At 45.4% G+C, this 27,789-nt stretch overlaps 1 protein-coding gene across 1 annotated transcript in view; it reads right to left on the bottom strand.

The window, feature by feature from the left end:
- LOC146771106 (rho guanine nucleotide exchange factor 11-like) overlaps positions 1 to 27,789 on the bottom strand; it is a gene marked incomplete at its 3' end in the record, with an annotated part of 76,729 nt that overhangs the window by 36,268 nt on the left and 12,672 nt on the right. The window contains exons 3-4 of the mRNA XM_085640354.1: positions 14,882 to 15,019; positions 2,298 to 2,726 (exon numbers count right to left, since the gene is read on the bottom strand). Coding sequence (XP_085496480.1) covers positions 2,298 to 2,726; positions 14,882 to 15,019 — 567 coding nt within the window. The remainder of the gene's footprint in view (positions 1 to 2,297; positions 2,727 to 14,881; positions 15,020 to 27,789) is intronic.

Raw genomic sequence — 27,789 nt, 5'->3', positions numbered from 1 at the left:
ATGTTGCAATAAAACACATTAAAATCAGCATTCATAATTAAAATGCAAATAAGTATAGCATCAATTGATTAATTGGAATTCATTTAGCACAGTACTAATAATGTAAAAACATCAGAGTAGAACATGCAGATGTAAGTTATATTTAAAATCAATGATCAAACCGATACACAGAGGCAAATGATGTCTTCCAGTTCATAATAGCAGAGCATCCAGTTGGCCAATGATTTAAAAGGAGGAAGAGCGTCCCGTCATACGAGTAAGCATGGTTCATGAGAAGAGCAGTTTCGAATGTAGACATGCATCAATAGCACAGGGGTTCAAGTCCGAGCTGCATTATATAATGGGTAGCTACTCAGGCTTAATGCCCTAGTAGCCCAATGTGTATCATCTCCATGAAGCATGCTAAATAATTAAAGCTGGAGGCCCAGCGGTTTTCTTGTGTATCTAACTGCTAAAAGATAACTTCCCAGGCTTAGTGCCCTTGGGATACTGATGTCAGTTCTTAGAATCCGATAGGCAACACTAAAATGTATTGTGCCCAAAGTAGTACACATTGACCTAATCCAGGACCTTCTAGATTTTACATAAAGTGAATAGAAAAACAATTAATGTTCAACATCCTCAATGCTATCAGTGCAGATCATGCAGCTCTGCAATTTAGAGTCGCCTAAGTCCTATTTATGAGTAAATGTATTCACCTGTAAGGTGCCATGTCTTGATTTCATTAACAAGGTATGGGCTAGCTGTGAAACAAAGGCGTCCATATAAGGCTCTAAAGAGGGGACATGTTTAAAGTCCAGGAACCAATCAGTCAGCCCAATTGACTTCACATTACGGTGATATGACTCAGTCACATAGGTCCAATATTTCTCCTTAACAATTGACTTGGAGTTAGGTTTACATAGTAAAGGGTCCGACCAGTACATGCCCAAGCAACTTCACATTGCTGAACCAGGAGATAGTAATGTAATTCCCCATGCTAACAATTTCCTCAAGCGCAGACCTATTAGTCAGTTCAGAGGAGGACCACAATCGCACTCAGAGAAGTAGTTGTCTTATTTTTGCTATGTCCCCGATTTGTTTAAGTCGTATCTCAAAACACAGGGGAAGTGTGGTTGTACTGTTGGGTAAAGTAAATAAGGTTTTTATAAGACAGTGTTCTTTGGTGGTCAGCCCCTTAATGTCCTTTATCCCCCACAGTTCAGCTCCATTTAGGACTACTGACTGTGCCTTGGCCCTGTAAATGTCTACGACTAAGGGCACTGGTTTTGGTGCAGTGGTTTTGTAACATTTGGTAATACAGGGCGATCCATGAGTCAATGAAAGCTCAGATTTAAATAATTGGGTTTCCAATTAGTAGATGTGTGAAACCTCACCCCTAGATAGTCAAAGTGATAAACCTGCTGGAGCTTGGCTCTGCACATATAAAAACAAATCCTACTATGGGATATGTGCAGGTTTAGAGACAGGATCTTGGATTTGGAAGCATCAACTTCCATGCCTCTAGATTCTCAGTACTCTGATAAACTATTCAGTTCTGCAGCCCCATGGGCATTCAAAAGAGCAGGACAGTATCATCCACAAATAAAACTGTGGGTGTTGGCCAACCCCCTATCCAGGGGTAGGGACAGATGAATATTGACAAGTGGTCCACCAGGTCATTAATATAAAGGGAGAATAGTGTTGGGGTGAGAACACACTCCGTATGCACTCCATGTGCGGTGGGTAGGCGTTCAGTGAGCTCCCCATTGGTCCCCCATCTCACCTGTGCATAGGTCCCCTCATGTAGTCTCTTAAGGATGTTCAGCAAGCAAGGATCAATTCCCAATCTGGATAGGGCGAGACACAAACTACATCTCGTGACTAGGTGAAACATGGCCCTTAGATCGACAAAAGTGATGTAAAGATGGTCTTTAGAAAGGTCCAGATATTTCCATCCTATTAGATTCAAGCGAAAGGCCTGGTCAATGGTGCTCACCTTTGGGCGAAACTCTGCTTGGAAGGGAGAAAGAATCATTCTCTCATCCAACCAGTCTTGTAGCCTAGATCAGATTTGATAGCAGAAAACCTTTTCCAGGTTATCAGTCAGACTGATTGGTCTGTAGTTACTCGGGGAGGTTCTGTCTCCCTTCTTATAGATAGAGATTATTTCTGCAGCTAACCATGAAGGGGGATGCTAACGCCCTCCAGGATTTTATTGAAGAAGGCATTAATGTAGGGGCCCCAGACTGTGAATCATTGTTGCTTAAAAAATTAGAAATCCAGTATCAAGAACACCAAGCGTAATTTTATGTTACCTTCGCTCTCAACTTTTATGCTGCCTCGTCCATGTGAACACTGCTCCTCCGAGAGCACCTGTGCTTCCAGTGGTTGAGACTCCAGATGCTGGTTGATACTCCCTTGTTGCTGGCACTGCTGCCTTCCCAAACTGGTCATGTTCATGTCTCTGAAGCTAAGGAAATCTGTAGTATCTATTGGAGCCATGCAGCTCCCAGAGCTGCTCTCTGAATGTCCTTGGGTGAAAGCTCCAGCCGGATAACACCCATCTCCAGACTCCAACCGTGTATCCTGATGGACTGTCACAGTGTCACATGGGTGCCCCTTCCCTCCAACCACAGAGGGTGTGGGGTTCAGGTCATCCTCAGGTGCGAGTTTCAAATCCCTCTCAAAGTCACTATCATTGTGCGGTGGAAGGTTCCGCAGCATCAAATGCTGTGGGAGCATAACTGTAAGAAAAATGGACCATGTAAGTTTTTCTTCCACTTTCAAACACAGGTTATAGATGTTAGTCCATTTTACACCAATGCTACTTATAAATACTTGAGAAAAATGAGGTTTAGGTCATATAATTGTCAGACATGATCAAGTGAACATGAAGTAGTAAAAACACCAATGACACAGGATAGATACACAGTTTCTGATAGCATAACACTGTCACTGGAGATTGCAAATAATAAACAAGAATTTTTTTGGAACCTCATTTGGGAAGTGTATTTAAATATCTATATCATGGAATGCATCAGCGAGGCTTGCACAATTAGAGAAAAAAAGACTGGGAGTCTCAGGGTTAGTGGTATTTACCATGAACAAGGCTCGAGCAACTCAAGACTGACTTACCCTTGAGGTGCTTTGAAGAACTGAATGTTTATTCAGTTTTATAGTTTTTTCACTATACTTTTAAGACACAAGTGGTGTGGGTAACTGATACACTCATCCCACCAATATGATTTTGCTTTATAACATTTAGTTTATAAATTGTCAAACTGATTGACGTTTTGACATTGGGAACTACTTTAATAAAGAAAGACTTTCTTCTAAGCTATTAGTTCATAGAGTACTGCTGCCCCAAAGTGTTTTATATCAATTATAGAATACGTGGAACATGTGTAAATTCAGTCAAGGTGAGTGAGAACTGAAGCACAAAGTGACAGCTTCTAGCTTTCACAGGCACTGAGAAACAAAGGTAGGTTATTTAGGATGGGAAAAGGACTCCACACTGTCCAATAGGCTGATAGAATCTACGTTAATGCACCGTAGTTAAAAAACAGAAGAAAAAAGGAGGTTGAAATTACTAATTTAGTTATGTCTGGCAAGTACTTCCATGAGGACACCATTGAAAACAAAATACTAGCTGAGCTATCATTAAATCACTCTTCTGTCTCTATGCTGTGTTACATATTTCCATAATTTAGCTATTTTATATTGTTTTATATTAAAGGGATTGGGATGTTTGATTGAGTGAAGTGGAATGGAGCACTGCACAATATTCTTAACAAACGCAGAATAGTCTTTCTGTTTTCATTGCACTGTGCTTCATATCGAGCTCTGTAAGTAAAGATTTAGAAGCACTTGCACATTGCAGAGGTCACCTGCCCAAGACAATCGCATGGTCGGAAATAATCAAGGAGCTCCTTGAGAAAGACAGAAAATGACAAAATGAAGAAGCTCTGAGGCAACATTCTCCATGGGCTCTACCAGACCACAAGCATGGAAAATGTATTAAAAAAATCAAAATGCTGCTGCCCTCTCCACAGTCTATTATGATGGGCAATCAATTTTGCGAATTAATCGATTCAAGGTATTTTATTATTTCCATTTTTACACATGAGTCAATTGTAATCTCTCTCTTATTCACATGTATGCCCCACTGACCCTTTTAAGACTCACACCTGATTTGAAATTACCACATTATTTTGGTTTGCCCATAAATGTAATGTGTTCTTATAGGATTCTGTTTCATGCGTTTCCTATCAACATGCTGACACTCCTAGATGTGTATTCTGCACTATATAGATATAACACTAAGCCCATCACAAAATTGTATAATAGTCTCCTGATTTAAAAAAAACATGTTTAACAAGATTGTAACCATATTAAACATGATATAATGCTCTGAAGACATAAGCTTTGGACAAGGAAAAAAGACCTCCAATTGTATATTCAACAGAGGTTTGGGTCTTCTATGACCTTCTTAAGTGAAGACACATTTTTTCTCAATTCCCAAAGACCCATTCTCCCTTGCAAGTCAATGAAGTCTATGATATTTCTTAACTCTGCACTCTATAGAAGTTACCATTTTTTATCATAGTGAAATCTGAACAATACTTTATATAAGTGATATAGTAAACATGTTTTCTGAAATGATGCCATATAAACAAGTTACTTACCTCTAGTAACGCTCTTTCTGGTAGACACTCTGTAACCGCAAATTCCTCAGCTTTTGAATACTCCCTCATGTGCCAGATTGGATCTGGAAAATCATCAGCAATAAACATGCGTGCTGGCAGGTGCCGCAAGCATCTCCACGGTGTCGTCATTTCACACCAGATGTGACATGTGCATGCATACATACATGCCACCAAAGCGTGCTGGCATCAGTTGTTTTTTTGATGCATCAGTGCCCACAGACATGGAGTCAATCAGATTGGTTTTGACCAGTGGGCAGATTCCTAAATTGGGATCTTTTTACATAAAGAGCCCAGTTCATGGAACAGGTAAGGTGGGAGGGTCATTGAGGAATCTGAAATTAGATCGCGTCTCTACCAGAAAAGCATTACCAGAGGTAAGGTACTTCTTATGCGAATAGAGACTTTTAACTAGAGATACCTCAACTTTTGTATATATACCTAAGCAATTCTTCTTAAGTGTTGAGTTCGACAACTAACCAAGCTAAAAAAGAAAAGTAAGGACCGAGCGGTCAAAGTGCCCTTACTGGCAGGCCTGATTGCATAGGCAATATGTTTTGTGAACATATTCTGTGACACTCAAATAGCAACCTGACAAATATTGAATACTGGCACCTTGTGACAACATGCCGAGTTCAATCTAGCATGAGATGGTCAGTTTCTGCAGAGCCTTGCCTTTCTTCGCTCCAGTGAACCTGGTAAACTGCTGATAATTCACACACAGTTTTTGGTGTGATCACCGTAGAAGCGTAGTACCCTTTTTGGATCTAACCAGTGATGGCTCTCCTCCTCATTATAGGGGTGAGGTGAAGCAAAGAAACCCAGAAGAGTAATATTCTTAGCAACATGAAAGGGAGTCAACTCCCTTCAGAAGGAAGGAGGCTCAACTCCGCAAAGCCAGCTTCTTTGCAATGAATGTGTTGAAGGACAGGTTAGCAGAAAGAGCCTGCAACTCGTGGATCCGTAGCCCCGATGATATAGCGACATGAAAGGCTGTCTTGATGTTATGGAGACTAATTGGGCAACTGCATTAGAGCTCAAAAGGAGCACATATGAGGAATGTGAGGACCCAACTTAAATTCCATTGGGCACAAAAAACACAAAAGGGGGGAACATGTTGTGACCATTTAAGGAAATTCATTACAATGAGATATTTAAATAATGATGGCTGGTCCGGCACCTGTAAGGAGGCTGAAAGAGCCAACAGGTCCCCTTTATCAGTGCGCAAAGCAAGGCCTTGACTTTGGAAATGGACAGCACAAACAACAGAGCTTTGGACGGTTTGTCATGGATTGGGTCTATCTGTTTAGTAGCGCACAAGACCACAAACATATCCCAACGCCAGGGGCATACAGCTTTAGATGAGGGATGCCTGGGTACCAAGATGACTTTCACGACTTCAGCATGAAGGTTCAAAGAACTCAACTGCCACTGCTCAATTTCAAAACATGGAGGTGTAGATTGCAAAATTTCGGGGAGAGAACCCTGCTCTGCGCCTACAACAGGAGATCCTCTTGAAGAGGCCGCCTGATAGAGGGGCAAATGATCAAGCCCAGGAACTTGGGGTACCATTCTTTTTATTCCTAATCAGGAGACCCTAGGATGACTCAGGTCCAGTCTATCCTGACCTTCTTCAGAACTCAGGCCAGGAGAGGTATCGGCAGTGTCCCGAGCTCCACCCTACATGGAGTTTGTCTCTTGGCAAGAAACTCCAACATGCAAAAGTGCTGACATGCATTATCTACAGTGATGAAAACATCGAGCCTGATCTCTCCCCACTAGCAGAAAAGAATAAAGGGGCAGCTCCGGATGTAACGGCCAATCATGATCCGCAAGGCTTGATGTCTTACTTAATTTGCTCTGATTTTCAAGGAAACTGCCAAGTGGTGTGTCACCAGAAAAATCCCTTGGTGAACTAGCCATGTCTAGCAATGCAAAGCCTTCTTTCACAGGTCCCTTGACCCCACATAGCCCTGCTTGTTGTAATACCACATGGCAGTGGTTTGGTCTGTAAGCATAGGCAATGGCTTCCTTTTGATGGAGGGCAGGAAGGCTTTCAACAGCAAGAGCGTGGCTTTCAGCTCCAGAAAGTTGATATGGAACTGGTCCTCCGCTGGAGAGCAGATGCCTCTAATCTCCACCTCTTCGAGTTGGCCTCCCCAACACAGAAGCGATGCATCAGTCAACACTGTGAGATCTGGGTAGGGAAAGTAGAGAGGTCTCTTGCCAACACAATTAAGGTCCCACTGCCATCACTCACAATCTTTTGCTTTCTCCTCCAAAATCTAGACAAAGTCAGATAGGTCCCCCTGGTTCTGGGCCTACAGGGACTTCGGATCTCTCATATCCCATTTGGTGTGCTTGACCAGCAAGATGAAGGAGGTTATCAGTCCCAGCAGGCTCAGAGTCATCCTCGCTGTGATACAGGACCGAGGTTAAACATTGAGATTATAGCCCAAATGTCCTGGAGTCTCCTCAACGAAGCTGGGCATAAGAGCTTCATCGAAGGAGTAAGGTGTGACTCAGGCACACCTAAGTTGTCAGGAGATACGCCGTAGTCTGGAGGAGGTTGATGTCTGCCTGGGGCAAACCCCCCTTCAAGAACCAGTCGTCGAGGTAGAGGAAGACCTTGAAGGAAGTAGTGGAAATAACAACCACAACTGACTAGTGTCACCAGTACCCTCTTTAAGGCTCCTTTGACCAAAAGCCCCTGCACTTCCTGCTGCAATATCGCCGTCATGCCCATGAGACTGGCCTGAATGTCCCCTGAAAAGGCGGTCAACCGCATCCAGGCTTGCCTGCGATTGGCCACACCGGTGCTAATAGCCCTACCAAAGGAATCAGTAGTATCCAGTTTCCAGCGGATAGTGCACATGGCTGCATCACAACCATCTTGCATTGTCTGTGAATCAAAGTCCCAGGCTGCTTGCTGGACCATGGACGTCATATGAGCCATGGAATCCCAGAGAGTGTAAGAGCAGCAGCCTAACATGCAGCTGGCTTTCACTGAGCAAAGGGCCAAACTTATAGAGGAAAAATATGCTTCCCATAGGCTGCTATCCTTTTCAATTCCGTGTCATGGGGAGTAGTGGTAAATTAGTCTGGGTTAACTCTACTGGCTGAAGACTGCACCATAGTGCTCTCACGAGTAAGGTATTGTGTGAGGAAAGGTGGATGGCCTTCAGCTGGGTGATGGTGTATGTCGATATGGAGATGCACAGGTGGACCTGAGCAGAGTTTGGCTCAAGTACCTAGTAAGGGATCAGTGATAGCCTCATTTAATGGGCTCCGAACTTGACTGTCCAGGTAGCAGCACATCCCACAAAACATTGGCTTTTAACTTCCTGAAAGTGAAGTTGAAGATCAAGAACCTTCTGCTTCCCTACACAGAACCAAAGCAAAGGAGGCACTTTCTTACTTGGCAGACCCGGGGACGGGGGAGAACTAGTCCAGTGCCGGAGGAAGTATCCAGACCACTGCCATCTGGGATATCCTCATACAAGTTATACTCTGGGTAAAGCATTGTACTCTCATCCCCAGCATCATAGCCCCAATTTATCGGAGTCAATGCCAAATGACTCATGAAGGACAGGAGGCCTTCCAGCAGGTAGAGGCACTGTGTTGGAATAAGAAGATAGGTTAAGCGGTTGAGGCCTCGGCCGAGGTAGGAACAGTGCCGTCTCGGGGTTAGTCAGCACTATGGGTTGGCCGTCGTAGTCTGGGGTTGTCTTCCTGCATAGGCTGTGGTGTCATGGAGGGAACTGGTACTAAAGGCAAGCCAGAGCCCTGAGCAGATACAAAGGGCCTAACTGAGAGAGTGGGATGATCCGTCCGCGGAATCCTGGTTGGGAACCCTCTTGGCTCCTTAGGGCCCACAGGTTAATCACAGTGACCCATTATTGTGCCAAAAAAAGCACCATGGCTTTCTGAAGTCTTTGGTTTGCTGGAGCGTTGTCAATGTCACAAGAAATTCCAGTTACCTAAGAGCAAGGATCAGAAACTACTCTGAAATAGAGTGAATTCGGGACAGCAACAAGGAGGCACAATGACGCCCTCATGCCTTCTCTAGAAATGAAGTGGGGCTGGAGCCGACCAAGTTCTGCTTGGATTTCTTGCGCTTCTTCTTGGTTTTGCCCAAGGATCTCAATCATGAAGTTGACCTGTCACAGGAGTGACCTTGGGAGCGGGACCAGTCGCTGCCTGTGACATCAACTTATCCCAGCACATGGTCTTGAGGTGCTTTGTCACGAAATGTTTCACTTCTCAGTCTTGAATGATCTTGGAATGCATCAAGGCAGTCACTGAAGGTCTTGGAATTGTGGTCTGACCCCAGGCACCACAGGCAAACCACATATGGGTCAGTCACAGACACTTGTTTGGAACATTCCCACAGGGTTTGAAGCCTGTAGATTTGGCAGGTAACTCATACGCTACCATACTGGTTTTAAAGGAAAAATCTTTGAGGAAGTGTCTCAATGAGATGATGTCATATGGCCATTAGGCTCATTGTCGACATTGCTAAGTTAGCATGAGCTCTGCTGCCATGATGCTGCTTTTGCGCACGTTACTACATAACTTTATTTTGCAAGACTCTGTGTGTGCCTTTCACATGAGAACCGTCTGCTTTCTGCGTTCTCTGCTTGTTCCTGGAGTTTAGTCTGCACACAGTGTGCAAGGCCGATAAACAATGCCCCTTGTTATTCTGTTCTGGTCTGTCCCTAGCACCTAGACAAAACATGCTTACACAGCTGCTATTGCTGGGAACTCGTGCTTTGATATTATGGGGATGCATGTTGTTCTAACAGACACTTGGAGAGGGACCTTTCCAGGGAGAAGAGCTATGCTGTTCATATGATGTAGAAATACCATCTAGGCACTAAGGTATCGGGTCTGCTGACAAAGCCCAGAGATCTTCTTTTATATAATAAAACTTCTAGCCAAGGGGAGGGTGGTTAGGCCTCATAGTCCTTTATCCGCTGTCTGTATACGATGACATCCCCCTTTATAATCTATGGAATTGCAACAATGCTAACTGTTTTAGGTTTATGCGTTTTGCTGCTCGTAGTGGCTCGTATACTGCAATATAGAGCACTATAGTTAAAATAAACATTTTGAACTATAACAGTAACGCTGCCAATTCTTATTGTGGACAAGTACGAGTGAGTGAGCGAAAGGGTAGGTCTTGCTACCGCGATTCCTGAGAGATTCGGGAGTGTTGTGTTCTGGGTTGTCTAATCATTTGTAGCTTTGTGATTGTGTAGGAGAACAAATGAGACACTATAGCTAGTCGGTTCTGGGATTTTGGCGGTAGGAAGGCTCAGCCCCTACACACTGAGGTCCTGTTTTCCTGCGTATAGCTCTGGGTATGTGCAGAATCCCTGCAACAATGATTGTTGCTCCGGATCTCCGTCAGTTAACGGGGAAAAAAGGAACTGATATCAGTGCGCTTGAGTAGTGCCTAAATATAGAACCACACACATCATATCCAAAACGGCATTGACGCAGAGCCCCTAGCGCCACCTGCCAGCGCACGTGTACTGATAAAGATTTTCTGGATCCAGTCGAATGCCTGGGGAGTATTCAAAAGGTGAGGAATCTGTGGTTAGAAGTCTCTATCAGAACAGCACATTCATGGACAAAGAGCAGGTAACAACATGTGAGTGATCTGGACTCAACATCCTCTGCTAACACTCCTGTGATTTCGGGGGCGTGGGTAGAACTCAATGAATCGCACTGAGGGAGCTCTAGAAGATACTGCTCTGTTTGATGCTCTTCCAATGGCGCAGTCAGTTGAGTTGGCGTCAGAGGAGCCTGTTTGTCTTCGATGGACTCTATTTCCAGGTCTTTCATTAAAACTGGATGCTTTACTTGCCTCAGCAGTTCTCCTGAATTGGGATCATCTAGACATGTGAACAGCATAATTGGTAGAAAATATGCTTTACAATTCAACAGCTGCAGCAATATTTCTATAGAGTCTTTTCTTGGATAAATAACATTCGAACACAATATGTTCTTATAACTTGAATGATGTCTAAGGGTGCAAACTAGCAATAACCTGGGAAATTGCAATCAAGACAAACTTGCGTAATGATAAGAACTAGTTAGTTTCAACCAAGCAGCTATATTATGATGCTGTAAGGACTGCCATCTTTAAATGAAAGACTCTACTATTTACTAAAAGACGATTAGATGAACAATCAGAAAAACCATTTAGGTGGGATATTATCAGATAAGCAACCAGAAAATGATTTTTGTGTTGAGAAGCACTTTTATGATTTGGCCTGCTAGTATGAAGATCGCTGGTAATTCATACCACTATTTCCAACTAAAGCATTTTTCTTTCTTAGCAGTACAAAGAGTTGAATTTCTGACAGGGGTATAGGCTTTAGTTGCTCTGAAAGAGGCAGAAAGAATACAGAGTACAAAAGGGCATCGGTTATTAACCTGGAGTCCACCCAGGGGGTCACTGAATGTTTAGAAAATGAAATAATATTAGCATATGGATAACATCTATATACATAAAAAGGTAAATGTAAAACTGAAAATGTTAAAATGTTCTGTAAATGTCAAGGAATTTAAAAATCGATGGTTAACAAATTAAGTTGGAATCCATAGATTGAATTGTGGGAGCAGGTCAACTGCAGCAAACTGCATCTACTATGGACGATTGGTGGCTCAACTGAAACACTGGTGTACACTGACAAAAAGAGAGCATGCATTAGGAGCAAAAAAAAGTCTTAAGTTGAAGATTAGCGTATTGCTTCAACTTTTAGAAATAAAAACGGCTTTCCACTTTAAATAAAAAATTTGATTTTCGCCTATTTCAAAATGAAGGATCGAACTGTAGAATGATCAAATCTCAAATAATATTTATTGAATAGAATGTATCGAAATGCTGGAAACTTCCACTTTTCAGGTCTGGTCTGGCAATAGAAAGGCAGCAAAAGAATGAAGCCAAAACCTGATACACACATGCAGAAATGTGGCCATGTGGTTCATTGTTGGCTCCGTTCCACCCTGGAAGTGATAACAATCTGGTTATGGATTCGCCGGTCCCCTTCGTTTAATACTAATTTATATAGGAGTGGTCCTGAAGAAGGTGGTTAAAAAGTTAGTAACCCACCGAAACGTGCGTGGACATTAAGGAAATCCAGCTGGTAACATAATCATGGATCACTAAAGAGGGATTCTTCAACAAGTGATTCACACGCAGAAAAGTGTATGCCATTAAAGCTGGATACAGAATGGGTGTGAAGTATGCATGTAGTAGTATGTTTGGGTAGTTGGTGAAGAGATATGAGGTATTTGTGGTGTCAAGTGGATCACAGCACGGGGTGTCTATGTGAATATAATATACAACTCACATCATGTTGAAGTGATAAAATGATGAATTACATAGAATAACATTGTGTACTATGCCAAATTGATGAAATTATAAATTGTATACCATAATATAGCAATACAAGAAACAAGTGGAAAAAAAGGAAAAGTATTTGTATAAATTGTTTTAACTTCTGATAAAATGAACATAAAAATAAAAAGTTGAATGTTGTTTAAATTAAAAAAATGTTGAATTTATTGTGTCAATGGGGAGCCCGGCGAGCTTTTATAGCCACCAGTAAATTAGACATAGGTCGAGTGGGAGTGCTCTCGTAGCTCATATTATTATTGCATCTTGTGCTTGCAAAGATACAGCTCCATCTCCCAGTTTCAAATCACCTTGGGTCCTGAACCCAATCACCAAAGACATACCTCGCTGAGGTATGCGACCAACATTGTTATTTGCAGATGCAGCATGGTTTGAAACCTGTTCTTTTGGATGGGAACATGGTTCCCTAGCAAACAGGAATTTGTTTTAGTTGTCGTAGCAGAACCGAAAAAATGAGGAGCCTAGCCCTGGAACTGCTTTGAAAGGTACAGAAAGCTAGAAAGAAATTGACGTCAGTGCGCCGGGCTGATACTTGTATGTGGCTCCGCTCCTACACTTCCGTGAAGTTTGGAGCTGCACAACACCACATAGAGTTGCAGTTCCCAAACTATTCTGACCCGTGGCTCCCTTGACCAGTTGGCTGTTGGCAGCAGCTCCCCATTACATTAAGTTTGGTTGGCGTAGAGTAGGGGAATGTTACATGGCTAGATGGGTCTCTGCTTAGAGACCATATTCTCAATCAAGAGGTGTCTTTAAATCTGGATCTGACAGTGCACTGGATACCTGTCCTGGATAACGAGAAACTGCATTGTTTAAATTGTCACTACAGGAACGTTTTAGGTGAGGCATTAACGAAAACCTCTGTTTTTCATAGTAAACAAATATATGTAATATGCATACTTTCAGGGGCTTTCTGTCATCCCTGTTTATCCATTATTAGCCTACTGTGGTCTCATTCACATTTGGCTTCTGCCCACCACAACATATGGCATGGGTCACAGAGTAGGCCCACTTCAACCATTGACTTTGACTGTGAGTAACAGCATTTTGCTCTTGCACTGTGTGCACTACCGAATAATAAGTAGCCCCCTTTAGTGTCGACTGTATGGTGTCCTTTTACGTAAAAAACTATTTGATGTTTTCTTGGGAATTTCCACTACGATGCAGTTCCTTTTTTCCAAATGTAGTTGTTTCTCTCATGTCTCTTCTTACCTAAGAGCTGGCACTCAATTCTGGTGCAGGCAGATGTCAAGAGCTCAAACAGTTCCCACTTGCTCGCACAAACGCCCTCCTCCTTACATTGAAGCAGCAGAATCTCAACAGCTGCACACACTCACTTCAAACAAGTCTCACACTTGCCTCCATCCCATTTAGAGGCTTTGTGATTGTACACCTTCGTGAAGTATTGGCTGATGACTGCTCATGTTGAGATGCTGAGCGCCACACCCTTAAATGTCTGTTTCAGAAGGGAAAACTGACTGTAATGGCCGGCGCGCGCGAGACATTCTAGCCTTCCGCGCTGCCGGGGTGCGCTAGCGCTGACGTGTGACGTCAGACGCTAGCTAATATAAATAAAGAGGCGTGGCCTCGGCGCGGCAGTCGGAGCCGCGTGTGTTAACTACAAAGTATCGGCTCCTGTGTCTTATTTAGCGCTGCTGCGCAATCATGCAATCCATAGCGTCAGATTACAGGAAATTGCAGAGCCTTACTTTGTTCACAACAGCAGCGATTTCAACCATGTTCTTGTGTGACCTGCATCCGTTGTGCAATGACAGGAGATGAACAAGCTTTGATTAGTTACTTAGCTTTACGTATCTTTAATGCAGCCTCCAGCAGTTTGTCTGCCTCAGTCACTGAGGCAGAACATTATTTTAGCTCCTGTTCGCTCAAACATGGTTCACAAAACTGTGATTTGCTGCTGCAAGGATATCCAGCTGTTCAGAGAGGCTGGACGAAAACTCACCGAAGAATGTCGTTTTCTCTTGTATCCTGATGTTTCTGCTGCTTCCAAGTCTTGAGACGTGTGCTCATACTCACATCTAGTGGCTGTTATAAGAACTGCAGTTTGTTGAAACAATCTGATAAGCTTCACTGCTGAACAATAAGGTATGCAGCATTCATAGTTTTGTAGTGACTGACATAGGGGCATACGGGACCTCTGCTTAAGGAACGTTTACAGATGCGGGCAGATTCCTGGCAAGTGTTCATAAGTAACAGTACGGCTGTTCAGCCTGTTTTCGAACGAAAATCATTCACTTTGGGATAGAAAGCTGAAAGTTGGTACAGACGTTCGTCTTTTTAATAGTAATGTTAGGGGTCGTGTCTTGAAAATGGCTAGAACCAACATTGTGCATTAAGTGTTTCTGCATAGTAAGTGGTTCCGCATAATTTATTAAAAAGACACCAATAGAATTATACAGTGGTTCTCAGTCCAACATTCCCAGTCTAATTGTGTATAATTATTGTCGTTCGTGTGTTTTTTTGTTGGTGATAGTCTTTAACTGCTCAGTTTAATCTTTCTCATTTATTCTGAAATCACATACTGCTGTCAACAAACTTTGTTTGGCTTTTTAAATCGATATAAGCCATAAAAAGATTTTGTTGAAATCTGCTGTCTGCAGTTGAAGGTGCACGTGTCCTGCAAAGAGCTGAGCTCATTTACTTGTGAGCCAGTGAAAGGCGTCTATGCACCCCCCCGCTGAGGCCTATAAGTAGATTTCCAGCGCCACGTGACACGCTGGCTCTCGTCGTCCTAATCTTCACTTACCTGATTTCTCGTCTTGGCGCTGCCGCGTTGCAGATTTCATCCAATTGGTTTCCAGACTCGATCCTACTGTCCGAGTGAGCTTTGGTTGCCAAGCCAGCAGGACATCTTCCTCCTCTGAATCCGATTCGTCAGGGGAATCTACCCTCCCAGAAGCAACGAAAGGAAAAGTAGTAAGGTATTGCAGCATACTCCCGTTTGCAGAGACAGAGCGTGGAATTCAGATACAGGTATTTCTATTTATTTAACATTTTAAAAGACAGTGAACAGAGCGCACAACTCATGAAGGTACTTTTGTTCTCATTCCACATTTCTTGGGCATTGAAAGACTTCAAGAGGGAGAGACTCATCTCCAAGCTGTTCTCAATATTTGTTTAATCTTGAGACTTTGGACTTATATTCCTGCAATCTTCTTAAGAGTTTATATTTAGAATTTACACTAACCCTGGGCGGACAACTACGCTACGCTCGGGAAGTTTGCATAGTTTGTGCTACTTCACGCTACGCGATTTGCACGTAGCATAGTGCAAAATTGCGTAGCATAGAGTAGTTAGTATTTTTTGCTCGCTCGTGGTCCTCAACATCAAGTTGGCGACCGCGAGCGAGCAAAATGACATCCCGGTGAGACTTTTTCCTCGTTCGCGATCAGCAACATCAAGTTTGGCGATCGCGAAAAATAATCCTCCCGGAGAGATTCTCAACGCGGGGAGGTCAGGTTTCTCATTGCGAGTGGTCGCGTATGCTCGCGACCACTCGCGATGAGAAACTACCAGTCCGCGTTGAGAAAGCTGCCGCTCGAGTAAAAATCTACTCGAGTGGCAGAAAACGACAACTCGCACTGTGCAAGATGCCGTTTTCAATGATTGCACAGTGCAGACAAGCATCCGGCACTGTGCAATCATCGCAAACAGCGCACTACGCAGTTCTCGTGTAGTGCGAAGTGCACTTCGCGTAGCTATGCATAGCGCTACTACGCGAACTACGCCCAGGGTTAATTCAGACACATATTTTTTTGAGTAAGTGTGACATAAGGCATTAAAAGATTTGTATTAGTGAACGTGTGACTATTTGCATTTCAGGTAATTCATGTTATTTGTTTTACTACAGAAAGCTATATACATTGTTGCAGACATTTTTCTCGAGATGATAGAGAGTGACCATAACTCTTTTTGTGAATTACGCAATATACAAAAAGAAAAGTATAGTTTTATGCACTGTATTTAATGTTTAAACAACTGAATTCAATGTGTAAGTAGGTGTTAGCTAATGTTGTTTATTGTATTTAGATGCCAGAAATCAGAAAGTCAATACGGTCCACAGAGTAACTGAATAGATTGCAGTCAGCGCCAAAGACGTTTCCTGGTCCAAAGGAAGACGTGTGTTTGTTTTCTTTTTTATTATTTTGTCCCAGTTTCCCCGTTCCCCTGGAAGTCTATTCTTGTCAAGCTGTGTTTTGAGTACAGCCGAACAGGTATAGAGTTTCGAGGGCATAGAGAACAATCGTCTCATCTCTCAAATTGAACATCCTGGATTTCAGGTGAGTGGAGACTTGACAAGTAATCATATAATAGCGAGACTCTAAGTGGATCTTGCCTATGACGTCATAAAATGCCCAATAAAATCACGTAGAAAACTTTTAAATTCAAATCGGTTATAAATTTGATGTAAATATTCATACTTATTGACATGTATCAACATTTATTCATATGTGTTAATATGTTCCTTTCTTTTTTCATCTTCAATGTGTCTTCTGTAGTGCCTGAAAATGAGTTCCAAGCTAAGACAATACCTAATTGCAACACCCACAACCAGAGGTCAAGCTGTCCAGCATGATGATCTTGTTGCAACAAATTGGAGGAGAGTGGTGATCTGTTCAATCTCGGCAGCAACAAAGTTATGCCTGCTACAGTTATCACATCAGTGAAAACAGCACATGAAATTGGTAGAGCGCAATAGAACTCAAATTTTCATGAGGTGTTGCAAATGTGTTCCAAGCCCATAACAGATACCGTACCAAGGAACAAACTTCAATTATTCAGCACCAGCCTGCACAAAACGTCTGAGTCCAAAGACAAACTATCCTTGGTAAAAAGTATTTGGAATCTGTTTTCTAGATTATAGATAGGGTGTCAGACAAGATTTTTTCAACCTAGAGAATCAGGGGCATATTCACAAGGTTTTATCTCCACCTTAACGCATCAAAAGTGGAGATAGACCCAACACCCCATTCACAAGCTGGTGCAAACTGCAGACATGGCCAGTATTCCTGCGATAACTGCCCCAAAATGTATCACCACGGCGGACACCACCAACTAACCCTAATGAGATGCAGAGTAGGTGTTCCCGTGCAAAAACACATGAAAAAAAAACACCACCCCTTTCACAACAAACTGCCAAATCTGCGAAGAGAACCAAAAACAGATGTTAAGCCGCGGTAGCCGCAGGTATTTAACACCTTCCTCAAGCAGATGTAAAGACGGACGACTACATGCAGTAGGCGATGGAGCCCCACACACAGCCACACCCAAAGAACAAACAACGCCATGGAGCTACTCCTCATGCAGCTCGGAGCCCCAACAGGGCCACAACACCCACCACCACCATCCCCAGGACCACCACCACCACCAGGACCCTGACCCGCCTCCTGCCCCGGACCACCACAGAGGCAGCGCAGAGTAAGACAGCGGACCTACCGAAAACGCATCACTCTCACAGACCTAACACCTGAGGAAGTCATTGCTCACTACAGGCTCAAAAGGGCAACCATCCTCCGCATCATGACCCACATCGCCCACAGGCTGACGGTTCCAACACAGCAGAGAACCCACATCCCTCCGCAGACAAAGCTTCGGGCCGTGCTGCATCTTTTGGCCTCTGGTACCTTCCAACCAACAACTGCCAGAGTCGGAGGGGTCTCACAGCCAACCCTATCAAAGTTCATCACACCTGTTCTGGATGCCATCCTCAGCTTCATACCCCAGTACCTTCACTTCCCCAACACTGCGCAGGAACAGCTGGAGACAAAGCAAGGCTTCTACACCATAGCCGGATTCCCGGCCGTGTTGGGGTCAATCAACTGCACACATGTCCCACTTGTGCCCCCTGCGGATACTGCACACCACTATCGCTACAGAAAGCATCAGCATTCCATCAATGTGCAGGCAATAGTGGACCACTGGGGAATCTTCACCAATGTCGTCGCCAACTACCCAGGCAGTGTGCATGATTCCTTCATCTTCCGACAGTCCATCATCAACCAGCGCTTCCAAGATGGCACATATGGAACGGGACTACTCATTGGTAAGTACCAAACCAACACATCACACATTCCAAAGCCACCAACACACAACGCACAACTGTGGGAATGTACACATGACCAAACCACATGCAACATGTCAAACTACACGACCACCTACCAGACATCACTACACCACTCCATGTCGATCCTGGGCTACCCCTGCACCCAATACAGACATTTCATGGCACCACAGTCACACAACAGCTGAACGTGTGGAGATGCGGAATGAAGCCATGTGCGAGGATGCAAGTGACCCATGAGTGGGAATGTACACAACAAGAAGTGAGGCGTGGATGTGCAGGACAGTCATGGGAATGCAAACAACTGATATGTCCATGCAGACCACAACTGCTGGTGACTGGAGAGTAGTGAGCAGTGGACACAACCATGTCACCCCAGGCCATGGGACAGATAGCGGGAGTGTTGCACACTGCGTCCCCTCCTGTGTGCGTGAGCATAGTGGGTTGGCCCCGAGTACGCCAGGGCTGCGCAGGGGTGTGGTGACAAACCCCGTTGCGCAGGGCGTGGTCCACTCCCGGGAAGGCCAACATCACTGACACTGCGGTGCCACGCAGCCTGCCACGAGGCCGACGCTGTGAGCAGCGGGGCCTGCGACTCTGTGCGCCTCCTGCAACCCAGGACGCTGATGCACAGACCAGGTCTGCCCGCCCCAGCGCACCAGTGCCGCACTGCTTACCTGCCGACACCGTCGTGTGTCACAGAGGGTCCAACACGTCCCGGTGCAAGCACCAAGCCCTAGTCCCGCGACCTCTGCAGCCTCCGCAGACCATCGCTGCCCCCCCGACGCTGGTCCACATCACTCCTTACTAATTTATATGCTCCACCGGCCTCCTCTTTGGCCCAGTAGGTCCTACATGTGGAACAGTGTCCTGAAAGGCAGTGACCCCAAGTCCGTGGCAGCGGCCACAGAACAAGGCTCCCTTCAATCAGTGAGGCATAATTCCATATCGCAGGCCTGCGACACGTGGTGCCACTAACCCTGTGCACCATGAGTGACCGTCATCCTCCAGCGGAACATCGTTGGTGTCTGAGCCGGTGGCCTGGGGGCTGTCGTCCGCAACGGACAGGTACAGACTTGGTGTCGGGCCTGGGTCTGTGGCATTCATATCCGCCATGTTGCCGTACACAGCTGGCATGTGCCCTCGGCATCATGCCCTGGGGGTAGACCTCCCATTCTCCCCGTGACACTCCATGGAAGGCACCTATGACACATGTGAGGCCCTGCTCTGCCCTCATGACTCTACCCCAGTCTCCCGTGGGTCAGCGTCCCGTGGCGGTGGTATGCGTTGTAATGGTATGCCTTGTAGTGACATGCGTTGTAATGACATGCGTTGTAGTGACATGCGATGTAATGGCCGCGTTGTAATGGCATGCCATGTAAAGGATGTTGCGATGTAACAACTGCATTGTCAAGGTAGTGCTCTGTAATGACTGCGTTGTAAAGGTTGTTTCCCCTCCACGTGCCCTTGCCTCGGCGGACGACTAAGTGAACACTGAAGGGCCTCCCAGGGGGACACAATACCTTTGAATGCTTGACGAGTGCTCCGGGACGGCCGGCAGTGTCCGTTCCCGAGCGCTGGTCATCGGGCGGGCCCATGTTGAGCAGCAGAGGCGGTGCGGAGGGCCGCCATTGCAAGCGCTTGCTGAATATCCTCCCTCTGATGCCTCTGAGTATGGTGTTGTGACTGGACCCGCCGGAGGCCTCTCTTCAGTTAGACCTCTGCTGCCCCACTGTTCCGCCCGTGATCCTGGAGGAACTGGGTGCTGATTTTAGCAACTGACGTGCAGCTGAGGCGCAAGTGCAGTGGAGAGTTGCCTCAGCTGCCCAGACATTAGAACTTAGCACAATATCCCGCTGCCACAGCTCTGATTTAAAAAACAGCGCAGCTTGTGTAAAATGTGATTGCCGGGTTGGATGTGAGATCCTGACTGCAGTGTTCATCGCCGGATTCTGAAACTACACAGGTGAATAGAGACATTCCTTGGAGTTTTATGCTCTACATGCATGCTGGCTGATGCTCCCCCTTGTAACAACGTTGCCCGCTACATACAGTTGTGCGGTCCAGCGCCCAGTGAGGACTGGTGCTCACCATTAGGTTACACACTGCTGTGACTGTACTGCTCATCTCCTGGCTCTAAACTTGCGCAGGTTAATAAATTCACTCCTTGTATTCTATACTGTACATGCATGCTGGTTGCTGCTCCCCTTGTAACAATGTGCCCACAGCTTACCGTTGTGCACTCCAGTGCCCAGTGAGAATTGGCGATCACCAATAGTCTACACACTGCTGTAACACTTAAGAGGGCAGGCATGGGGAAAACAGACAGAGGACAATCCCGGCTCAACTTTGAATCGCGTGCGCGAGGCAGATCGCAGCAGAAAGCTACCTCAGATTCAGAGCTGGATGCCATTACTGAACACTCAACGTCACTCGAAACAACGCTTCTAACCATGCAAAGCAGTCTCTAGTCTATGGATGGAAACATTTATGCGCTTAAAACAGGATGGACCATATGTCGGCGAAACTAGATAAACACGCCACCAGGTTAGGCGAAGCTGAAAAACACATCTCAGACGCTGAGGATAACTTACAAGTGACCACCAAGACTCTCGACATGAAAAAGGTGGTCGCCATCATTCAAGCTAAGGACCTTGAGGACCGCTCCTGTCGTAGAAACTTATGAATTACTGGCCTGCCAGAATCGACCAACACGGGGAGACTGGAATCCTATGTTGAGACGATGCTACGTGAGATCTTTGGGGCGGAGCACCTTGGCGGCTCGCCCCCCCGACCCCGCCCCCCCCCGCGGGTGCCTCACCAAGACTGATTATCGCCTGTCTGTTGAACTACAGGGATCGAGACTCAGTTTTGCGCAGGTCCAGGAAACAGGGCACCATAAACTATCAAGGAAATAAACTGGCCTTCTATCCGGACTTCACTGCCGCGGTCCAAGCATCAAAGAAGGAGTACCAATCTGTGAAGAAGCTACTACTGGCAGAGAGTGTTCCATAAGCTATGCTCTACCCGGCCCGTCTGCGCATTGGTGCGGAGGGGAAGTTTAGGATCTTCACTAGCCCTAAAGCAGCCATGGATTATGCTAAAGCCCTAAGGCGTCGCAGTCAAGAAACATCTGGCACACCAGAAGAAGAGGACTAATCCATGATGCACAAAGACTACGGTTGCTCTTGCTGAGTGCTCATACTTTGCATGATGATACCACAAACCCATTGGTACTTGGTTCCTTCTTGCTCTCTGTATGCAAAATAAGAGGGTCACGCTCAGATGCCTCCCGATATCCTAATGGCTGTAAGTTAATTCAATTGTAACACACGCACTGTAGTTGATGCCGCAAGCAGGAGCACATTTATGTCCTTTCCTCAGTTTAGATATATACAAGAAGCGGGTAACTTCTTTACGTTGTTCAGCCACCTCCCTTGTTACCTGGGAGGCTAAAGGTGCTCCTGCGCTCCCCCATGGGTGTAGCCCACATCTAATGACTACTGTACCTTGTATTTGGGGGTTGTTGTTGTGTTTAAGTGATGGCTTTGGTAAGTTGGGGGTGCTGAAGTGGGTGGGGCTGGACATAGGAGGTGGAGTAACGGGGGACTGTTTTACATGGCTCAATGTGATCCTTTGATACCAATGTTGAACTATATTTCACTCCACTGTAAAGATGCAAAAAGCAGATTTCACGACGGGATAACATGACAGTGCTAGATAATGAGCGGATATCATGCATGACGTGGAATGTTCGAGGGCAGAATTCCCCCCCAAAAATAAGACAAGTAATGGCCTATTTGAACAGACATAATATCAGGATAGTACTCCTGCAGGAGACGCACCTGACAAAGCATTCTGAAACAAAGTGGGTGCGCAGTGGGCGGGGTACAGGCTGGCGTCCTCCTACTCAACATATGCCAGAGGGGTGCTCACACTTGTAAAGAAAAATCTTCCGTTCACTTTGATGAAATCCTGCACGGATGATGTGGGACGATATGCTATAATACACGGCAAATAGGCTGGATCACCTATAACCATAGTCAATGTATACAGACCCAACACTAACGAGCCTGGCTTTTTTGAGGGCATATTTAATGTATTACGGGACAGGCCTGGCGCTGAAATTATCTGGGGCCGGGACTTTAATACACATTTGGACCCTAGCAAAGACAAATTCAGAGAGTGTGGTGGCCATTCACCCAGAGCTGCTCAGGTTATAAACAATGGGATGGCTGAACTAAGTCTTGTAGACGCATGGAGAATGCGTAACATTAATAGGCTAGTGGGTATGCACACCTCGATCGCTCATGGCAGTTGGTCAAGGCTGGACTACTGGCTGGTGAGTAAAAGTGCTAATGCATGGGTGTCCACAAAAGACACGCTACCCAGAACACTGTCCAATCACAACCCCATTAGAATCACAGTATGTATCCTATTAAGCTTCCCCCATCAGTTTACATGGCGGTTTCGATCAGAGGAGCTTCTTGATCCTCTATATACCCTAGATCAGGGAGGCTATAGTCCAATATTTTGATTTAAATAAGGGGTCAGTGAGCAGTGCTGCAACACTTTGGGAGGCCTTCAAGGTCAGTATCAGGGGCAAACGCATTGGCACAATGGCAGGCATACTTAAGGATCTCCAAGCCCAACGGTCCAGAGTGGAAAACACACTAGAGCAGCTTGAACAAGACTTTCCCGTGCACGCAAACACTCACCCGTATTAAAGATCTCATACTAGAGTATAACGAATTGACAGCTGGTGAAGTACGTTACCTATCTAAGAGACACGTGGCCCGTGCATATGGCGAGGGAGGCAGAGACGGACGAAATCTTTCTTCCAAGATCAAACAAAGAACAGACCGTCAAATCATAACAAAAATCACAGACCACACAGGGGGATCACTATTCCACATCAGCAATTGCGGCACATTCCGCACATGCTATACAGAATTGTACACCTCCAAAAGGGGAACTGACTCCAAGGAGCTAGAAGACTACCTTGCAGATGTTGTGACCGCCTGGCTATCCGTAGGACAGCACAAATATCTCTGCCAAGCGATTGAGGCCACTGATCTCTGCGAGGCAATTCGATCATTGCCTAACAAGAAAGCACCAGGGCCCGATGACCTCACCTGTGAATTCTATAAGGAATTTGCGGATGAACTGACACCCTAAATGTTGGATATGTACGAAGAAGCCTATGAGTCAGGAATACTACCGCCATCGCTAAGAGAAACCCTAACAATCACCCTGTTTAAAAAAAAAGACAAACCACCACACATCTGCGAATTATATCGCCCATTGTCACTTATTAATACTGATGCAAAAGTGTTGGCAAAAGTCCTGGCCATTAGGCTCCAACCGCCGATGTTGGTTCTCCCAGATCAATCTGGATTTATTCCAGACAGGTCCACATCACACAATTTGCAAACAATTTTCGCAACGTTCCATATTCTTGACCCTAAGCTTCAGGCTGAGGCAGTGATGCTGGACACAGCCAAGGCTTTTGATTCCATCAAATGGGGGTATATGTTTCAAATACCACAGCGCATGGGGGTCCCTGAATTCCACAGTAGATGGATACGGTTACTGTATACTGGTCCCACAGCGCACGTCCGGGTAGACGGACTAACATCAGAACCAATCAGGATCTGTAGTGGCACCAGGCAGGGGTGCCCGCTATCGGCGCTGCTCTTTTCCCCTGTGCTGGGACCACTGGCCTGCTTCATCAGGCAACGGCATAGGGATGCGGCCCTTAGATTTGCCCATCGTCTGGTGAGCATATCACTTTATGCTGACAACATGTTGCTCTTTATCAGGGAACCACAAATGTTCTTAGCTCCAATCCTGCGCGAGTGTATTAGGTTTGAGCACCTCTCGGGGATCAGCATCAATTGGAACAAATCAGTGAAAGTACCTCTGACCATGATTACTGTCCCTCATGCTCTGGAGTTTCCTCTTGAGTGGGCATCCGACCCTGTAAAATACCTGGGGATATGGGTTCATCACGACCCGGAAATGGTCATTAGGGAAAACTATGGCGCTGCCTGCGCAGTATTGAAACAACAGGTAGACAGATGATCAAGGATGCCGCTATCATTGGCTGACCGCATAGCCGTATCAAGATGACGGTCCTGCCCTGATTTCTATATCTATTTAGCAACATACCCATACAATTGACTCACCAATTTTAATAAACCATATGTTCGCTATTGATGAGGTTGGTATGGGGAGGCAAGCTTCCCCGTGTGAGCTGGGATACACTTATACTGGACTATGGTAAAGGTGGCTTTAGAGTCACAGACATGTATCTGTACTATCTATGCACTCAAGCGCAGTTTTCATACTTCTGGTACCAGCACCATGAATTCATTCCTCATGTAGCGGTTGAAGATGGGGAGGCACACCAGATTCCATTAAGATGCATTCTGTCATACTTGCACAGAGGTACCCCCAAACAGGAAATCAATACAATAGATACCACGGTTGCAGCCTGGCAGGCACTGGGCCGGATAGCGGCGAAGCTCCCACTATATGCCCCCATGCTCCCATTAGATCAACATGCAGCACTATCAGTCACACAGGAGGCAGGAGCCATGCATGCCCTGAAATCAGTAGGCATAGACAAAATGCAAGACCTCTACCCAAATGGTAGTTTCATCACGATAGACCGGTTACAATATATTCACAACATGTCGCCGTTATTTTTATTCCAATTCCAACGACTTAAGAAAGCGATACAGGCATACTACCATACCTTTCCTGATGAACCACCAACATTGCAAACCTTACAGACACTCCTAGTAAGCCCCACATGGCATAAACTGATTACTAAGCTATAAAGGGCTGCAAGAGACGAGAAAATTATTAGCACGGACAGAAGCCTTTATTGCTGGACTCATAGACTCCTCCCTCAGCTCACACAAAAGAAGTGCGAATATCGCTGTCAGGTAACTAGCGCATTCACGTCCAATTGTAACTTACGCATCATTTATTTTAAATTCTTGCACTAAGCATACAACACACCACTGAAGCTACATAAATATGACCTTCGGGACAATGATACGTGCAAACGGTGTGGGGCACAGGGGGCTAACTTCTGGCACATTGCCTGGGAATGCAATCAGGTGGCTGCATTCTGGGTGGAGGTGCTGCACAGACTACAAACCATGACAACTATTACCCTACATTGTACTCCACAGGTGTGTCTGCTGTGCTACACGCCGGCTCTGAAAAGTGCAATTGGCAAGTTTATTAGAATTGAGTTACTGTTGGCCAAGAGGAGAGTGGTGATGAGATGGGACAGTTCAGCTCCTCCGCTGCCGGACAATTGGAAAAGGGATCTTGTGTACTGTAGGGAGAACCTAGAATTGTATGCAGAAGAACTCCCAGCCCCTTCTCGACCCAAAGACATTTGGGAGCCACTGTTGCAATATTTGAGATCTAAGGAACAAGAAACGTTATCAGAATGTGATGATCTATAGCACTGTCAATCTGCATGTATTAATTGAATTTCTGTATCGACAAATTTAATTGTGTTGGAGGGCAATTGGGCACTAAGACTAAATAGCCACAGATTGTTTGTTTGAACTAGTTCTTGCAAAATGTATGACGTTAATGCTATACGCAATATGTGTTTCTGAAACTAATAAAAATAAAAATTTTAAAAACGTACCCTTTTGCCTCTTCCCCGCCTGTCTCACCTCCGTAGTCCTCCCTTGCTCGGTGTTGGCCACTGGAAGCACACCCAAGCTCCCAGTCAGCCAATCTCAATGCTGCCTTGCAGCGTTGTGATTGGTCTGAGCCCCGTTTTTCAGTGCTCATATTCTAACTGGAGGCCTGAGCATGTTCTCCGCGTAGGCTGTGATGCAGCCTGCACGGAGAACATGCGAAGTGCGCATGACTGTTTTTGGCGGCCCAATAGGGCCGTCAAGCAGTCATTGCGCACATTAGAAGGATACAAACACTCCTCCCCTGCCCATGCCCCCTCTGGCAAATCTGTGGGTGAAAGTAAGAGAAAATAAAATGATAATACCACGAGTTAATATCACTTTATTTTCTCTGTCTTTCACTGCAAAAAAGCAGTAGGGCGCTAATCCTCCACCCAGTAAGAAAATGCCTGAGTGCACCAGTGTGGCTGAGTACCACTAAATGCAATCTACAATGGCTTGGAGGCTAATTCTACAGGAGCGGAGGCCTGAGTCGAACCATAGTGACTTGCATGTTGTTTGCTTGATCCCCAGCCATGAAAGGTATGGGGTGACTGCTGAGGTGTCTATACAGCAGCCCTCTGGAATAGCCTTTGAAGGGTTATGCTATTGATGAAACTGTCAGACAGGGTCTAAAAGCCATGGAATGCACTGTGGTACTGCTTTTTTGAAACCACTGGAGGGCAGAAACAGACTTTTTTCAAAAGAGACAGGTCCCATAAAAAGGCATCTCTATTGGATACACCTGCTTGTCTCAAGAAAAGCCAGTGGATTACATCCACATGTGGCAATGAGGCAGCAAAATAGGGCCTACGGTGCACCTCGATTAGTCAGTAGTATCCTGGCCAGCTCTAATGATATATTTTACCGCATCCTGGCCGTCTTGAATGGTTTGAGCCAAAGAGTCTCAAAATTACCCTGGGACTGCAGTCAAGATCACACTGGCCCTGTCCCAAAAGAGTGTGTGTATAATGGCTTAGCAGGTAAAAGGCATTGACTAAACACAATGCCAAGCTGGAGGAAGAGAGCATCTGATTACAGAACTTCTATATCCTTTTTGACTCCCTATCTGGAGAGGTTGTGTGGCATGCATTAGGGTTTGCTTTGCTGGTAGAAGCTTGAACCATTAAACTCTCTGGAGTTGGGTGCCGCATAAGAAAATCGGGGTTGCCTTGCGCTAGTCTGTAGTGACTGGTCACCTGCCTGTTGACAGGTGGTCAAGAGCAAGGCTCCGTCCAAGTACACATAAGGGTATCAATCAGGCATTTATTAAATGGAAGTAAGGTCTCAGTAGGGACTGGCCAAGGGTGCAGCACCTCAGTAAGTGCATTTGTCTTGACTTCAATTGAAGGCAGCTTTAGGTATAGGACCTCAGCTAAGCGTCTAATCCATACAACCAATAATTCACCCTCCTCAACATCATTGTGTGGGGGTAAATCATCCTCATCATCACCATCGTTATTATCAGGTTGATTACAATATGAGTAAAAAATGTTTCAGGCTTTGCAAGAGGGACACTAATATGGGTAGCTCCAGGGATTCCCCTCAGACATTTACATCACATAACAGATCCGGAGGAGAGGTATGTGGTTCTGCATGGTACACTATATGGGAGGGAATTGAGTATTCTCAGTATATATGCCCTCAATAATGATTGTTCCTCCTTCTTCCCTGAGTTAATGACATTGGGCACGCCCCATTTGGGCGTGGCTATAACCGTGGCGGGCGAAAAAATTCTGCGGTGGCTGGAACCCTGGACAGGAAACCCCCACACGCAAACACAAAGCTTCGGATGACGGAGACTTTGGAAGATCTCAGGGAGGGATTGCAGTTGAGGGATGTGTGGAGGGACTGCAACCCCGAGTAAAATAACGTTTTCGT

The sequence above is a fragment of the Triturus cristatus genome, unplaced genomic scaffold (genome assembly GCF_964204655.1).
Source record: "Triturus cristatus unplaced genomic scaffold, aTriCri1.1 SCAFFOLD_424, whole genome shotgun sequence".
Lineage (NCBI taxonomy): Eukaryota > Metazoa > Chordata > Amphibia > Caudata > Salamandridae > Triturus > Triturus cristatus.
This window is presented reverse-complemented; position numbering and strand designations above follow the sequence as displayed.